This window comes from Camarhynchus parvulus, chromosome 1A, assembly GCF_901933205.1.
Source record: "Camarhynchus parvulus chromosome 1A, STF_HiC, whole genome shotgun sequence".
NCBI lineage: Eukaryota > Metazoa > Chordata > Aves > Passeriformes > Thraupidae > Camarhynchus > Camarhynchus parvulus.
This window is the reverse complement of record NC_044586.1, coordinates 54,868,981-54,887,514: the sequence shown is the minus strand read 5'-3', so window position 1 is coordinate 54,887,514 and position 18,534 is coordinate 54,868,981. Positions and strand designations below refer to the sequence as shown.

Sequence of the window (18,534 nt, the reverse complement as noted above, 5' to 3'; positions counted from 1 at the left end):
TTCATCAAGCTATGAATAAGGAAAAAATTTCAAGAATTAATGAATAAATTAAACTGAAAGTTAGCCCTTTCTTACCAGCAGGAATTATGCCAATCCTTATATTGCACTGGACTAACGATGCTTTGGGATTATTTTGGTCTATGCCAGAGTCCTTCTGCATTCTTCCAATGAGACCATGCATCACTTCACTGAACATGCCGTCCCCACCAACACAAACAACACTGCCAGGAAACACAAATTAGAATGCACACTAACAGTCAATAAACAACACGGCAAGTGTTCTACTTAGGGCATGCACTGGGCACACCAAAAATAGTTGTTCTATTATCTTCCTTCATTTGTACAGGATATAGTAGCCCACAGTCAAGTAGGCAATTAACAAAAAGCAAGAAAAAAAATTCAAGCTACAGAGCTGCAAATGTACCTAGAGATATCTGTAACATTAGGAAAAAATGTTGGAATGCAACCTGCAAAAATTTTTATCCTCTACTACTGTGTGCAGACAAACAAATATTAGTGGAAATTCGCTATACAAATAAAACACTGAACGGGACTGTACATACAGCTTTTGAAGTACACAAAATGGAAATAGGGTACCTTTACTAAAAAGGGAAAAGTTAACATTTGCCACCTCAGGCAGAAGTGTAGTTTACACTATTTAATAGGAATACACATTAGATGAAAGCCAAAATCCAGAGAAGTGCATGCCTGCATCTTCTTCTGAACATGCTCAGATCCCATCAAATTGACAGAAGTCATTTATATCTACATAACCATTCATAAGGAGACAGAGTTCTAAATGTTACCAGATGCAAAACTTTGTTTCACAAATTTAATTCAAGTCAGAGCTGGTACAGCAGCTGCACAGATCCTGAATATGTTAAAGCTCAGCAGAGAGTCCACAGCCAAGCAAATACTAGGAAGTAAAAAGACTCTTTTACAGCAGTATACATTTTTATGAACAACAATCAAATGCACTCAGCAAGCATAAACATTCTTTAACTAAACAAACTAATTCAAATACTTTAAAGGAAAACATGAGAAATCCAGAGTTACATATGTAGCTCCTAGCACACAAGTCTAGGAATGTGTACTGTTATCTAAAGCAATAATTTCCATCTCATAAACTAATACTCTCACATCATCAGCAACAGATATTGCAGAATGAGTACTTATTTCACAAGATAAATTAATCTAGTTTTTAAGTATAGATGATTTAAATTTAGTTATTATTGCATTTTCAGCAGATGGAAAGCTTGAAAAAACAGTTCATTTTTTTCCCATGAATAATGAGGACAAGTCTTAAAAATGTGAACTCTACAACTCTAAGTTAAGACTTAGGAGACTCAGAGAGAAGGAATAAAAGGATATTTCTTTTCAATTTTTCCAATTTTTTTCTCTTCCAATTGTTTAACTTTCACTATTCCTGAATTTTAGCCTTATCTTGCTCTGCAGACTCAAAAAAACTGGGCTAAAGAAACAAAAATTTCCATCTCAGTTCAAGGTCAGTGTTGTCTCAGCAGTAGTTTGCTCAAAGCTCCATCCAGCCTGGCCTTTAACACTTCCAGGGATGGGGAATCCATGACTTCTCTGGGCAGTCTGTTCCAGTGCGTCTCCACTCTCACAGCAAGGACTTTCTTCCTTAGACCTAATCTAAACCTTCCCTCATCCAGTTTAAAACTACTCCCTCTTGTCCTATTTTATGCCCTTATAAAATGCCCCTCTCCAGCCCCCTTTGAAGTCCCCTTGCGGTACTAAAATGTGCTCTAAAGTCTCCCTGGAGAATTCCCTTCTTCAGACTGAACAAGCTCAGCTCTCCCAACCTGTCTTCATAGGAGAGGTGCTCCAGCCCTTTGATCCTCTCTAACAAACACTATATCCAGACTCAGAGGGGACAGTTATAGGAATGTCTGTACCTATCAAAGGTAAATTTGATAAAAACTTCACATATGCAATAACAGCACAACCAAATTCACAGCAAATATCAGAAGACCAATGTACAAGTCAGACATGTACTGCACATGTGAAGGCCCCTGGTGAGGAATGTCTGAAAGAATCATCTTAGAGTGATTGTTACTTCTTGGCTTTATTTTACTAGACGGAGAGCATTTCACTTTTTAGATAGATGACAACAGCAAACAACATCCGCTAGAGGACTTCAGAAACTAACCCAGAAGTAAATTGAGTTTTTGAAGAACTACAGTCCCTTCTAATCTCAGCCATTCTATGAACTAACTCAAAAAGTAGGGAAAAAACCCCAACCAGAAACAATTTTACAAAGGCCTGTGGAACAGACATATGCATAAGAAACCACAGTGCTGTGTCACTGCTTCCAAACATGGCTATTACCTGCATGATATTACAGCATGTTCTAATTGTTCTGCACAGTGATGCACAAAACCCTGCTATGTTGTAACCAAATGAGTATTTTAAGTAACTGTGCTTAAAGAAAAGCTGTTCTATCATTGAGCTACTAGGTGACTACATTTACTGTAAGAAATTCCTATTACGCAAAATAGGAATACCTTATTCCTATAAGGTAAAATAGGAAGAACAAACAGGAAACACTCATAAGATATTTAAATCAGCTGTCTAAAGTAAAACATTTGAAAAGAAGCAAAACAATTATCATTAAGAATCCTGTATCTACTTGCAGAATTCCATGTATGGCTTTGCCAAATAGGGAATCTGGAGATGAAATTAAGAAACTCATCACTGAATGAAGGGAAAGCCACACATCAGAACCAGTCTACAGGGACAACTGAACATCAATTAGATGCAGGAATCCAAAGAACCTTTTACTCAAGGTGAGGAAAGTCAAACCCGAAGAAACACACATTTATGTACTTCAGCCATTTTTTAAATTTTCAAGATAACCACTTAATCTGCTATTTAAAAAGTAGTTTTAATTCAGGAAGTCCTTCCTAACATCACTGTTGACCACAGAAAAAGAGTTGTACGTGATGGACAAAAGTTAGGCTTGGAAAGACAGGCTGCAGATCCCAAGCAAACTGCCACTCAGGCCTAACCCAGGAATAGAAGAATCCTAAGAGTCTAAAAAGATGCAGTGCTTTGGCCTATTGAGCATCTTGGAATGTTAGAGAGACCAAAAAAAAAAAAAAAAACAGAAAACCCCCAAAACAAAACAACCAAACAAAAAACCCAAAGAAAAAAAATTCTACAACATGACACTGAATCTGCCAAAACCACTTCAGATACTACCACAATTGGTCACTGCCACTTGCTGTAAAAAACAATTTGCTAGGAGTGGACATGGGAGGCTCATTTGCCTCCCTTTCTGCTCTGTATTGAAATTTCACCAACCATAAGCACACTTATTTCAAATCACAGATCAAATGAAAAGGAAAAATAGCGACTAACTAGTTTTTTCTAGGATCAATGTTTCCCTTCCTTGAACTTCTGAAAAATTAAGAAAAATCAGAGTTACAGACAAAACTGTTTATTTGAAGGCAAGTCATTTTAAAGCAGGTGAAGTCTGGGAACTGAGCCTATGAATGTCATTTCTTACTAACACTATTTCCCAACATCGTGTCCTTACTCAACACACACAAAGTATATAGCAAAGTACCACAGCAAAAGTACTCTGAAAAGACTCAATGTGTTTTCTTTTTGCAACTTACCAGTTTAAATGTACCTGTCAACAGGTACAAAAAAGAATTCTAAAATACTGTAGTTATGAGAGCTCATCTGCATACATTTTCATGTTTTTTCAGACATGTAACTTGTTTCATGTCATGGACTGGAAACTGAAATTACCATAGCATTTTTATTAAAATATTCTGCTTCTACAGCAGACTCAATAATGGAATGTAAGATCACCATTCAGTCAGGTCTTCTTTTAAAGCAGTAACTTCGAAAAAGAAGAAATGCAAATAAATGTAGCCATGATGTAGGCACTATTGAACAGTCATATACAGCAAGAGGAACCACCTGAAACATTTCTGAACAGTCCATGTTTTTACACACAGGCTGAGTGCTCCTGGTGCAGTGTTCTGAACTCATGTATGTCAAGACTACAAAACATTTCTGGGTAGCTTTTGAGCTATAACAGAATGCTCAACTGAGCAGAATTAATCTAACATTCATCTTTTGAACACAAATCTCATGCAAACATTGTTATACTATGCTCGAATATATTGTGTTGAACAAGTTTACTGAAACAGTTTACTTTTCTTTTTATACTCCTAAATGTGGATGTCCTACAAAAAGGAACATGCCTCAGGACTTTCAGCTGTTGCAATAAATGTATTAGTAATGAAGGCTATCCTTTTAAATTAGAGACAGAAACAGACCAATTACATAATTACTGACTCAAAAATAATAAAGAAAGGCAAGTAAAGTTACTTACCCATCATATTTATAAATATTAACTTCAAATAAGTTGTCCTTAGCATGGTTAGCATGTTCAGTTACTGTGAAGAAATAAACACATTAAAATTTATTATTAAAAACTATTATAAAGCTATATATAATATAGAATTATAAAAATAAATTCATTAATAACCATGATTCTATTACTAATGTGACTATAAAATAGCCTGTCCATAAGATGCGTCTCAAAAGATTTTTGCCCGGGAAAGACTTAGAGGAGACATACGCAGTACATATAGAAAAAATATTTCAGAAAAAATTGTGCAAATGATCAATTAGCTTTAACACTGAAACTGAAAAAGAGAAGAAAGGCAGGATCTTTTATTTAGAGCTTAAATATCTCAAGAGCACAGAAGTTTTATTTTAGTAAGCAGGAAGCTAATAGAAGGTTGCCATTTATATGGCTACCTATGCTTTATTTAGAAAACATTCTCTACCATTTTCTTTCATTTCCTTAGTGAGAAAAGGTAACTAACAGAAAGAACTTCAGCTACTCAGGATTGTTTTAGAGTTCATACTGTGCTTATTAGGAAATTAAAGTACTCATCACTCACCAACAACATCAGTGGATATAGAAGCCAGACTGAAGAGTGGAGCAACTTTCTGTTCATAAATCCTCTTGCCTTGTCTTTTTCCTCCATAGGGATTAATATACACAAGCAGCTGCTTTGGTCTAGACTCTGCAGTAAGGAAAACCATAGAGCACTGCTTTTGTACACAAACCAAAAAATTCATCAAGTCATACAAAACCAAACCTATTAACATCAAAGCAAACACAGCATAATAGACCTGTAACTCTTTAACAAAGAGCTATAAAAGTCTGCTCCATCTGCTCTCTTTATTATGCTGGTATCAACAGTATTGAACAAATTGTTGGCAAGACAGCAGATGAAATTCAGAATAATTTCTTTTGACTCCCTATCTCACATTCTTACTTGTCATTCTTGCAGTACCTTCCCACTACACAAGTTACTCTAATTACATGAGTATTATGGGCATACAAGACGAAAAGGGCAGCAACAACAAAGCCACTCGTAAGTGAAGCATACATAAAAATACTTTTACATGAACTTATTTAAACTTCTTTTTTTAATAACATGGTTAAAATCCATTTCCTTTCTGTGATCAAGTCACACTAAGAATGCCTCACAAAACTACATGCTGCACAGTAAGTACTTGTTCTACAGTGTTAGTTGCCCTAAAGTGTTACCTCTTCCCCCCTCCAAAAGCACCTTTGTAATGACTATCTCAAATTTGTCCAAACAGTTATGGATTTACACTAGTCAATTAAAACACTTACACTTTTGTATTAACAGAGATACAAAACAGTAATGCTTGCTGCACCTGGGAGACCTCCTTTTTCATGGAGCAGACAAAAACATTAACATACTTCCTCAAATGGCATTCTAGATTATTAGTTTAAAAGGAAAAAATATCAGATTATTACAGCAGCATACTTTTACAACAAATCCACCCAAGCTAGATAGACTGAGTGGTTTAAATCTGCCATACACTCAAAGCACTCTTCTGCCCATCTGAGAAAATATTCCCTTTCCTGAAGGAATTTGTTACCAATAAAATGAACAACTGCATTCAAATGAACTGACTGCTCAGGCCACATTTCTCACAAGTGTACTGAATGGGTACACAAACCCCATTTTTTAAAAAAGACAGATGTACCTTGTGTAATGTATACCAAAAAAAACCATTAATAATGCTTCCATTGCCTGTTCAGAACAGTTTCTCTAAAATACTCATTTTAATTCTGTAAGCCTTGAGTATTTGCTCAAGTCCCACTGTAGGTCTACTTGTATCCAAACCCTTCTCCAGCTCTGTATCTCAGATGGGCCTCAGACCTACCCTGTAGGCAGCTCATCCCTAATCCCATCTCCAGCTGTTCCACTCCAGCCTCCCTGCATGGATCCAATTACTATATCTCACCTGCAAATTGGACCTGTACCTATCCCCATCCCTGCTCTGCCCAGCCTGCTCAGATACAGTGGCATCCTGGTCAGCAAGGCACTGCCTCTGCTATGATCAGCCTTGACCTCCTTTTTGTCAGTTACTCTGCTCCTGCTGCTTCTTGACATCTATCAAGTATCTCTTTCAGGAATAACTCCTTCAAAATTACTTTTAACCTCCCATGAAGTAGATGTCCAAGAGCCTCAGAAATTATTAATGGGAACTCTTACTACATAAGACACATTTTCTTGATGACAGAGTCTGGAAAGGTGAAACACACCCACAAATCTTCCAACTGCTACAGTCCTTGACCTCAAATCTCTAGAGTACCTTAAATCCCTGAGCTTACATCTGCCCATTACTTTTTCCAAAGCTACAATCATTTCAAGCCTATGCTAAGCTTCCAATGTGACTTTATTTTGTGAAAATAATTTATATCTGGGCAAAATTATATGACACAAACAGTCTTGACTGATTAAAGCACTCAGTAAAACTTAGTGAACATGTAAGATAAAGTAGTGATAAGGAAACACTTCAACTCTTGGATCCGTCAATTTCTGAGCATAAGCTGCTCTTAAGAGTTCAAAAAAGCAGATATTTCAAAATAACATTGATTGATGTACAAGCCTACAAAATGATGGTGCAAATGTTCATAGTTTATTCAGACTTACTCTGCATTTCAAGTAGTTCCTTCAGCGCCTGTGTCCACTGATTACATAAGTGCTCATCAACACACCAGAACGTCGCATCCCTGCACCGCCAGCGGTGATTTCGGGCTTTCTTCACATAATGCACTATTTAAATTCAAAAAGACAGCAAACAAAAAAAACCCACAACATAATGAGATGGTTCTGTGAAAAGAAAAACGCATTTCGGAAAGATCTCCAAAATACTGACCTGTAATTAACCTCGACTGCACACTTCTACAAATGACAGAAGCATTCAGAGTATGACCAGCATATTTGTAGAGAACCCAAATGAAAACATAAATGAAAACACTTGCTAACAAGCAGACATCCAAAGACTTCTTTTTAAAGAAGCCATGTCTCATCAACTTATTATAGACATACTTGTTCAGAAGTTCCCTGAGCTTACATATTATCTGTATTAAAGTCTGCAATATCTACATAAAAAGCCACAAGCTTAAGAAGATAAGCCACACTGACATCAACTCTCATGTAACCAACAGGGTGAATTTATTCTATAAAGCTGAAATTTGAGGAAAAAAAATTTGTTTTCTTATCGATTAAGACCTTATACTTACACTTCATATACAATATCTCAAATCACTCTTACTGGAGGATTAAAGGTGAGGAAAGTACAGCATAAAATTCTGCCATGACATCTTTTTAACACAGAAGTCATCACTCTTTTCCTAAATCAGACGCATATTTCTGGCACTTTGTATTAAGAATGCAGTCAATACTATAAAGTAACTTTCATGCATACATCCTGATGGTTAGGAGTAATTTAAGAATATTTAGGAGTCATTCTTTCACCCTCTCTTGATTTTCTGGTCAAGAAGTAGAAAGCAGGTGTCCTGCAGCAGAGTCATTCAGCAGCAAAAGACTCCAGGGTGAACATTCAGACATTAGCTCGAACTTCATTAAAAAATAACTAAACACAACATGTGATCTTAAAGGAAGAGTTTTATTTTCCAAATAAGGATCTTTAAATATAAACCAACATTTTTTTGGTGAGGCTTCTTTTGTTTGTCTTTTGTGGGACTTCTGCTTGGGTTTATTTCAATTTGGGATTTTGTTGGGGTTTTATTTTAAATTTGGGGGGTCTTTTTGATTTTTTTGTGGTTGTTGTTTGTTTGTTTTTGTTTTGTTTGGGATTTTTTTCTGATTTTTGGATGTGGAGTTTTTTTAAATACATCATTTATGTTAAAAAACCCCCAAACTTTGACAATTCTTTTTGAGTCTGCCTTAAACTATCTTCAGAGAATAGCAAGCACAAGCATCCAGAGACTTATTTGCCGTACCGGTGAAAGCATGTAGCTTTGCCATTTTTTGCCATCTGCCAATGTTACGTTGTTTCTTGTTAAACTCAGTTTCTTCTACAGCAATGATCTCGGAGATTGGTACAAAACAGTTTCCTATATGAACACAAGATCTTAAAGGTTAGAATCTTCAAACAGCACCTGAATGATTATTTCTATACCTAATATGATAGGTGATATTATTAGGTCATGATAATACATGATTCAAGCACTTGTTCAATAAGCACAACCAAAAGCATAACTAGAAATTTTTTTAACTGTCTTTAGTCAAAGCACATAATCCATGACCACCTACCAACTACCCAAAATAGTATTTTAAATGCCTATGATTTCTCAGAAAATAAGGTATTTCATGTATAAAAATATTTTTGCATGAAGCCAAAATCCAGCAACATTGATTCCAGAGTAATTAAACTACCCCTTCTATGAGGCCTAGTCCAGATACTTGACAGCAAACAGCACAAGCTATTTCCAAGAATGTGCAACTAAATCTAGTGCACAGACTACAAAGGCTATTTGTTATTGTCAAGTAAGTATCTGGCTTATGAAAGAAGGGCATTCATATGAATTCTTAAGATTTTAAATCCCACTAAGCTTTTAAAGTTCAGTATCTCTTAAGAAGAGAAATCTAGATGTTAGGTTTATGTAGTATGAAATATTTTCCTCATATCAACTTCAAAACTACTGTTTTTCAGAATTAAAGGCCTCTTGTTCTCAGACTATGAAATAGTTTCCTCCAACCTCATTCTCTTTTCTCCTATAGTTCCTAATCATAATCTCAGACTTAACTCCTGTCGAATTGAAGACTTTTGTCTCATTTTCATTACTGATTTCAACACTGTTCTGTTGTTACTTCATCTCAAAAAAGTGAAACTTAAAATGCATGCCTTGTATTTATGTACAAGCAAGTACTCTCTGCATGCATACACCCGTATAAAAGATTTATATTATTACAATAATATAGTTTTATGTAAATAATCTCCTATATAATAAGAATTATAATATACTTGCTTCTCTCACATGAACAAATGGAGTGACACCAAGATATTCAACACATAAAATACAGACAATAATACCATTGTTACTGGGGTTTATTCTACATTTCATGCTCCTCACTATTTTGCAGCGGAACAATGGAAGTGGTGAGGAATGTAAAATGAATGAAAAGTTTCCCTGACTTCTTCACAGTCATGACTGCAATTCATTTGCCACTAATTCACTTTGATTATTTTTTCCCATCCTATTTAATTGGTTTAGTCAAAAGAATCTTTACATATCATCATATGTATTGACAATTTGTGGACTACTCACTCAAGGGGTTTTGGTATTTGACATGATTTATACCTATTTTGTAATTTTATCTTCCCTGAATTTTTTAGCATGATCCAAAAGAAATGTAACCTTCAAACTTTATTCTGAGGTCATTTAGGAATCTGGCTGTATTTGAATGTTTCAACTTAAAAACAAATTTCACAGCTTATAATAATTATATTTACTATACTCAAGGCACAACAGGGAAGTGCAGCAGTCACATAATGTTACAAAGATCCAAGAGCAGAGATAAACTCTGAGATGTATGACACTGTATGTACTTGCTGTACATACACACGTGTAAGGCTATATTTAGTGCTGGAAACTAACACTTATTTGGTCTTCCTAACAGATACAAGATCTGCTAATATGATTAACCTATACATTTATCCAAGGAAAAAGAAATACAGAATAGAGATGGAACAATAAAGGAAAGGAAGTACATTCTTTTATCTTTCTTTTCCAAAATTGCTTTTACTTATTTTTCTACTGGCTCTGCCACTGATCCATATGTCAAAATATGAAAGAAAGCTTGTTGCATCTATGAAGATTGCATTGAAATGGTAATTTGTTTTGTTACTCCTCAAAGATATGCTATAAAACTTAGAAACTATATATAGATAAAAATTTAAATGACAGTGCTCTAAATAACATTTTTGGAAATAGTTTTCATAATGCATACTTATTAGTATGTATGCTGGGAGTAGCAACTGAAGTAATTATCTTATTAGGCATTTTTTATATAATAAAGCTGTCCAACTGAACAGATAGCTAATAGATTTTAAAGTATATCCAAATCTGTATCACAGAAAGCATTTCTTTGGAGTATATACTTCAGCACACATTACACAGCTTCTATTAACCTTGAAACCACTTATAAGCTCTCCTAATTCGGTGTTCCCCCTCTTATAGTTGCATGACTGTTTTGATTTTCCAGCAAATCTCTTCAGAGACATGGCAAGAAAAAAGCAAAAAGTACATATTTTTAATTTATACGTATATTTTTTTATCTTATGGCACCGGAGTTACAAATATGAAAAACAGATTCCTGAAAAACAGGAGGGGAAAAAAAAAACAAACAAAGGAACAAAAGTGAAGAACAGATCCGACTCTCCATCTGTAAAGCTTTGGCGAAAGCCTGGTGAGTTTCTGTTCTGGGAATACCAGCTCTGCCAACTATACCCCTCTCAGAACTACACAGCACCATAAAAGCACCAAGCAACTCCACTGTCCTGACAGCACACTCCAATCCTAAGCAGTCAAAAATCACACACTACTGGATGCAGTAATTGCAGATGGCCAGAAAGATGCAGAGCTGTCTCAAATAACACGTGTATTCAGAACATTCCCTACTGCTTTTAACAACAAATTCTAACGTGCTTGAATAGAACTCAAGAATTTCTATCAGGCCAAATATCTTTATCACTATTTGACTTAGTGCTACACAGAATATTGTTTTATCACATTGCAAACCAACTACTTAGTCCCACCCTGCCCCCTTTTCCCCAAAAGGGGGAAGCTTTCAATGTGAAGCGGAGACCTTCAGTACGAGCACAACAATCCAGTTCCTAGGAACACAATGCCCTCCTCTGCCATTTAGTCATCAAAACCTGCCCCATAACAAATAGTGCTAACCCAGCCTCTCTTGAAGCTTCACATATTATACAGCTTCACTAATTATAGTCCTTTCCCACAGCCACTTTTGCAGCATTTACCCTATTATCAAGTACCATGAGACATTTATTCCACTGATATAGCATAAAGGTGTTCACTCAAAGGTCTTCACCTTTATGTGTTTCTCCCAAAACATGGAAAACCTTATTGCCACATTAATAAAACAAACACACACACAAAAAAAAGTTACTTACACCAGTACTACAAGATCAACATTAATGAAAAAAGGTTGAAATATGGGCTCAGACAATATCAAATGAAGAACTTTACTTGGCCCTACTTCACTTGGTTTAATAGTCCAATCTATTAAACCAAGCAGCACACAACAGCTTCTAGACAAAATTTTCACCATGGTCAATGGTTAGCATATTGGAGACAAAGAGCTGACCATCCAGAGAAGGTGTACAAAAGAGCATGGCAAAAAAAGGAATAAAAAGTGAAAAAGCCAAACAAAATACACAGTAAACAGGTGACAGTCTTCTCAGCACTCTGGCTGTGCCAGTCATTACTCATTCTGGGTCACAGTGCTCTTAATCTTAACATTCTTCCTAAAAGCAAACTGATAAATCAGTAGAACGCTGGTTTAGACGCACACTACTTTTCCCACATTAAGCAAGTGGGAGAGGGGGGAAAAAAAAACCCACAGAAACAAAACCAAAGTAAGCACATGAACAGTGAGCTTTCTTAGTGCAAAATGCAGCCAGCAGTTGGGAAGTGTGTTTTTCTGTGTTAAGAAAAGATTTTTGGTGCGTCATGGCTGTCGCCACTCCCACAGAACACTTCCTCAGTTTATGAGCACTCACTCAGAACTCCAGTCAAGATTTGTTCATTCACCACTGCCAGCTACGTATCCTACAGACCAAACTTCCCCCATAGTTCAAGGCAACCTAGACCCATGAACAAGCACAAAAACGTTGCTGATCTCAGCATTTGGTTTATTCTTAAAATTCAGCTCAGGCCCATGGATGCAGCAGCATTTAGAATTTATTTAAACTATTAGCATATTCTTATGACTTAAAAATATCAACAAGTAAAAAGCTGGGATATTGGTTTGAAGAAAAAGTGTATTTTCAGTCACTTTGAAAACTAACTTGCTGTTAGAGCCCACATGAAGGGTCAAGCTTTCAGGTTTTTAGGTTTCAGTCTTCACCTAAAAGCAAGAGAACAGGAATACTTTCTATCAGAAGGTACATGGTATTCTACCAATCATGCACTATAGAAAGCTGTGTTTAATAAACACTAGAGTAAGAGAAGGTAGGATATAGAGCAGATTTACTGACAATTCACATCCTAAAGGAGGGGGAAGAAAAAAGGTATCACAATTGATTTAAATCCTGTGGAGGAGTCACAAACATCCAAAGACCATGATTTCACCATGTACAGCCATGTATAAGGAAATTTCCTTCTTCTATTTTAAAGTAAATCTTCAAGTACTTCGTAAACCAACAGACCAGTTTCTACTGTGATCACACAGCCACTTCACATCACACAAATCTGAATCAAAGCACAGCAATTTGAACTTGGGTCAACTTGAATATTTAAATCATACTATTGAAGGTCTTCCCACTGTTTCTTCTGCATTTCCAAATGAAATCTTTCCTGCTCAACTATGAATATTTCAAAAATAGAGAGTAAGATGCACTTATTTACCTTAAGGGGGGGAAACAACATAGCAAAAAGGTGTATGCTAAAGAACATGTATTGTTTAATGGAGTGTATTTGAATAATGTATCTCCCAGAAAACAACACATTCCAAAGAGGCAATGCCTGCTGGAGCAACTGCTCCCCACATCCTACCTGTGTAATGCAGTTGTGGCATTGCCTACAGAGAAACATGGGTCACATTTCTGCACAGGCCCGCTGCCAGATGGGAATGACTGATGACAAATGACCTTGACTAAGGATGTGCCAACACTCTGCAAGCACCAGGTGCTGGACAGACCTTGCTACCACGCTGGCCCACCCACTGCTAAGTACCCTGTTTATCAAACTGAGCTTTCTTTAGAATCCACCAGAATGACAGCAGTGCTGTGAACACTAGTACTGAGGCTTCCTCAGGTGGTTGTTTTGGAAAGGACACATGGAAGAGAATTCTGAAATACAAAGGCTAAAAGAAAGCACACACTGTAAGTGAATGCATAGAGCTGAGGGTCTAGTTTGGTCATCCCCTTCATGTTTGTACTTTAGCAAAAAAAAAAGAAAAAAAATCCTAGAAAAATGACAGGAGAATCTCATTCTGCATTTGTAATGCTTTTAGTACCAGGCCCAATAAAACTTTAGCCAATGGTTCTGAAATACCTCTAAGTATATATGTACAATATACACTCTGCTATGAATTTGGTACAAAAAGTTAAATCACGTGTTACTTGAGAAAAACCTGACTGAGCCATCAACATGAGGGAAACAATAAAATAATTTAGCTGACCAGCTTTGCATATGCTATTTATGATTCATGACTGAATCTCAAGGAAAAATGTAACAAGGTTGAAAAATAACGTTCATCAGAAAAATTTAAGATGAAGGCATCCCTAGGAAAAAAAGATGCATAGCTGAAAGTAACAGAGAAACACATGAAAATTTACAGGTCAAAATTTTCCATGCAAGTTCAAACACGTCTAACCATCAAAGAACAGGAAACAGGAACCTGATTACGCTGAAGAGAGAACTTTAAACTATGATGCTGTTAAACAAAGTCTAACAGTAGGAAATTGCATTTCAGAATGTAAAAATACACCATGAGTTGAACAAACATTTGATGTTTTTGTTGTTGGTATCTTCCAAATAATACCATTTAAAAGAATTCTCCTGAATTAATATTTCTGCATTTTGACAGAATAGGATTTAAATACATACATATATATGTACATATCTCTGTACAGAGATAAGAAAACAGAAGAATCTCCCCATACTCTCTAAAACTGTACGTTCCAGGACAACAGGACAAAGTCTGTGTTGTTTCCTATCTGTTCCTGATTTTGGATGCAACAGGGAAAGGTAAACATTTTAACACTTCTACAATACACCTAGCTATAGCTCTAGTTCTGTACGTGTCAGGGTCTGAAAACCTTGAAAAAACATATCCCAAACAATTTTCATTTATATACCAAAATTCAAGACAGTAATAAATGCTCTGAAAATAAGCAGGCTGAGTTTTTACAGTTTAAAGACAACAGGTTCACTGTAATAGCTACCTACTAAACAAGACATATAGCACTTTTATACTCCATAATTTAGTCTGTATTTAGACACAATGTAGTCATGTAGTCAAAGGCTAAATGGTAGAAAGATACCAATCTTGGTCAAGCAACTCTTCTGAAATTATAGGCTTCTAACTAACCACCTTCCATATTATTAAGTTTATATATATATTGTCATGTATGCTGCTCATATTTCCAAAATAATTGTAGAGAGCACAATGAATCATCATTGGTCTTAAAAAGAGCTTGGAGACAACAGGGCAGCAAAAATACAAAACTGTGATGAAATTAAAGCTCAAATGCAGGGAACACATGAATTAATGTGTGTGTAAAGAAGAGAAGGTACATTATCTTTTTATTGAGCCCTACATAAATTATACCTATGCCTCCAGAACAACTAGGCATTTCTTTTTCTTCTCTTTTCTCTTGTCATTTCACATGATGTTTTCCAAAATATTGTGAGTAGCTGTGCTACAAGACAGTGGCTGCACTCTAACCACACTTGCCTCTTACAGCATCTCCAGCTGGGTACTACTCCAGAAACTGCCTCATCTGTTACTCATATTTAACTCTAATTTACTGTGTCCCACTGTCCTTCCACCACTCCCAGAATTCTGACATTGGGAACATGCTTCAGGGCAGGTGCATACACTGTTTGGTCTACCAGGAGCAAGTCAAGAAAACTTACAACTTAAAAAGTAGCAAAAATTCACAACTGCAAGCAGCTGTAAACTTTAGAGTGCTCATGAGAGAGCTCGTGTGAATCTCTGGCACTCGTGCTTGGTCTAAAGGAATTCATCAGACAGGAGAATGGCATCCCCCTTGAACTTGCTCTAGCCAACACATAGTCTCCTAGTGACTTTGCAAAGGCATTTTTAGAAGGATTGTACACAATTCCACCAAATTATCTCCAAATTAAGAGCCAGGTTACCTAGTGGGAGCAATTATCCCAAAAGGCCTTAAAACTTTCTATTTTAAATTTAAGATCCAGCGACCTTTATCTAGACTAATTTTATAACATTTTGAAAAGTATACAGCCTATTTTTCACAGCAATGTTTTAGGTTCAGCAGAATCAAAGAATCAACTTGTCCTTAAAGTCTAAAGTTCCTTTAACTGAGAAAAGTTCAGGAATTTTTGATTACTTTTTTCATCAGTATTATTGATGAACATTAGGTTATGTCAAACTACTTGCACAATAGCAAGGGAAGGATAACAAACTCTATTTTTGTATTATGATTAAGAGGGGTTGTACTTAAAACATAACCAAATCTCAGTTATGTAAACTGTCACACCAAATTCTTATAATTCTTGAGTTCTCTTTCTCCTTTTTCCCTCACCTTCTTGAAAAAAGCTTCAGGCCAATAAAATATTATGATAAAATCTGAAAAATATTTAACGAAGGTACATGGTAAGAATGGAAGAACTATTTAACTATTTAAGTTTGGGGACTTGCCAGGGATTAGAAACATCTTTATTCAAACCTTTCTCAGATAAAACTTCTAGTCAGCCTTTCTATTATTAGTGTCTGTCTCAGATCCTGCAACCTCTAAAATGGGGATGACAGCAGTTTTCAACTCTAGAGCAGCTGCTGTGAAAAAAAGGACATTACACATTTTGAAATGTTCACATGCCATATTAAAATGGCTACACTAACAATGGGAATCATTACATCATTACTATATAAAACCACCGAAGTCAAAGACCCTGAAAAAATACCTCTCAAAAGTACAGTAGAAAGTTTGATATGCAAACATCCTCAAAAGCTAATCTGATTTTTTTCAGGTATTTTCATCAGTGACTTCTCAGACTGGCAGTTTTGTCCACTTACACTATGCTAACTGCACAAAAGGGGAACTGTAGAAATCTTTGTTACCACACTGCAAACCAGTAGCCTGTATTAAATGTCCAAACCAGTAAATCTCGAAAGTTAAACTTGCTTTTTAAAATTTCCACTAAGCCCCTGAGAAAGCTAAGAGTTTTTTAAAAAGCTCAAAAAAAACCCAACCCAAACAACAAAAGTAGTCATTGCCTGAGACACTGCCTCAATATGAACGTGTTTTTAACCACAAGTCTTGCTGTAACTAAAAAAACCAAAACTGCTTTTAAGGTTTTGTAAGTCTCTTATGTACTGCTAAGATTACTTGAAATACATCACAAACTATATGCTTCCCCGTACTCGCGGCGCCAAGAAACAATAGGATGCAGCTGAACAAATCTGTGTTGTGCCCGGCCAGCTGCGGGGACAGGTGTGTCCCCGGTGCCATCGGCGGCACGCTGGGCACGGATGCTCGGCCGGGCTGCTCCGCGACACGCGGGACGCGCTGCACTCGCTCGCAGGGGCAGCGGCTCGGCGAGAGCAGCTCTCGGCTTTGTCTGGGAAGGCACAGCCCGATCAGCGCCCAGTACAGCCGGCGGTCTGTGCACAGCCGAGCACGGTCCCGCCTGCATCTCCCCGCTCCGAGCGCCCTGCCCGGCCCCGCGTGGGACCGGGTCACCCTCCGCCTGTCGGGACTCTGAACCCGGAGGCGCCGCACAGGCCCCCAGGGCAGGAAGCGCCCACGCCGGCGGAGATCTCCGGATGCTCAGCGAGCCCCCGGCGCCGAGACTCCGCCGCGGGCGCCGGGGCAGCGCTGACCGCAGGCCGCCCCCACCGGCACCCGCGCCGCAGCACCGGGGACTCCGCGGACGCCCTTCTCCCGCCGCCGCGGGCAGGCGCCTCCCGGGCGGCCCCGGCCCGCCCCAGGCCGCGGCAGGTGCGCCCCCGGCCCCCGCGCGCCCCACTCACCGCCGGCGCGGCGCGGCGGGCGGGGGGTCGCGCCAGGCCAGCCGCCCCCGCTCCTCGTCTAAGGTGACCTCCCAGGAGCGCCGCCCCAGCCCCAGCGAGGACACGAGCCGGGGCCGGCGGCCGCCGGGGAGCCGCTCCATGGCCGCCGAGAGCCCGGCCCGCCGCAGCCGCTACCGCATGGCCCGGCGGAGCGGGCGGGCGCCGCGGGGCGAGCCCAGCAGCTGCTAACGGCGCCCCCGGCCCGCCGCTAACCCCGGCTGGCCCCGGCGGGGCGGGCCCGGCGTCAGCGCTACGCCAGCGCCGCGGGGCGGGGCCGCGGCTCCCGGGGCGGTGGCGGCTCCCGGATCGGGGCCGGGGCCGGGGCCGGGGCCGCGGCCGCGGGCACGCCTTGTCTTCTCGGCCCGCTGGAGAGGGACACGTGCCCTACGGCCCTATGGCCCGCCCCAAGCCCCCAGCTCCAGGCAGAGACACCGGAGCTGACTCCCCGGTGTACGGGCTTGGATTGCTTTCGTGGGGTTTTTTGCGGGCCGACGAAGCACTTACGTCGGTGACGATGGACTCTTCCCTCTTTAGACAGTGAAAATGCAATGAGTGCATACAAATGTCTGGTGATACAAATCTCTCCATCTAACTTCACCTCCCTTTACATAAAACGTTTTGGGTTTGCCTTAAATATAGAGAGAGTAATTCACTATAATTGAGCTCTTAATTCTTTGCTGCCTTCCCCCCTTGGTGTTGCTGAAGCGTAAAACCATCAGTATCCTACCAAAATACAGACCAGACAGAGCAGCAACCAGCCCTCCTCCAAATCTGAGTGCTTCCTACAGAGTTTAATAGAAAACATCTCCAGTGTTGTTCTTACCTGGGTCCAGCCCAGGGCCAGCACTCCAGGTGCCTTTGCTCAGGCTGAAAAAGCTTCTGCACTTCAGCTCTGCTCTGAACCTTATAATATATGCATATTTCACTCACATTTTACAAGAGGGAATGACTACACATTTACAAGGGGGAATAGAGCAAGAGGGAATAACTTTAAATTGAAAGAGATATTAGGAAGGAATTCCTTACTGTGGAGGTGGTGAGACATTGTAACAGGTTGCCCAGAGAAGATGTGGATGCCCCATTCCTGGAAGTGTTCAAGGCCAGGTTGGATGGGGCTCTGAATAAGCCCATCTAGTGGAAGGTGTCCCTGCCCATGGCAGGGGGGTTG

At 38.9% G+C, this 18,534-nt stretch overlaps 1 protein-coding gene across 1 annotated transcript in view; it reads right to left on the bottom strand.

The window, feature by feature from the left end:
* The window catches only part of CERK (ceramide kinase), a 40,883-nt gene extending 23,323 nt beyond the window's left edge, over positions 1-17,560 (bottom strand). The window contains 7 exon segments of the mRNA XM_030959907.1: positions 76-221; positions 4,370-4,433; positions 4,947-5,072; positions 7,026-7,148; positions 8,342-8,455; positions 17,328-17,352; positions 17,354-17,560. Of these exon segments, the coding sequence (XP_030815767.1) occupies positions 76-221; positions 4,370-4,433; positions 4,947-5,072; positions 7,026-7,148; positions 8,342-8,455; positions 17,328-17,352; positions 17,354-17,467 (712 nt within the window). The 5' untranslated portion in view covers positions 17,468-17,560.
* Between the last annotated feature and the right edge of the window lie 974 nt (positions 17,561-18,534).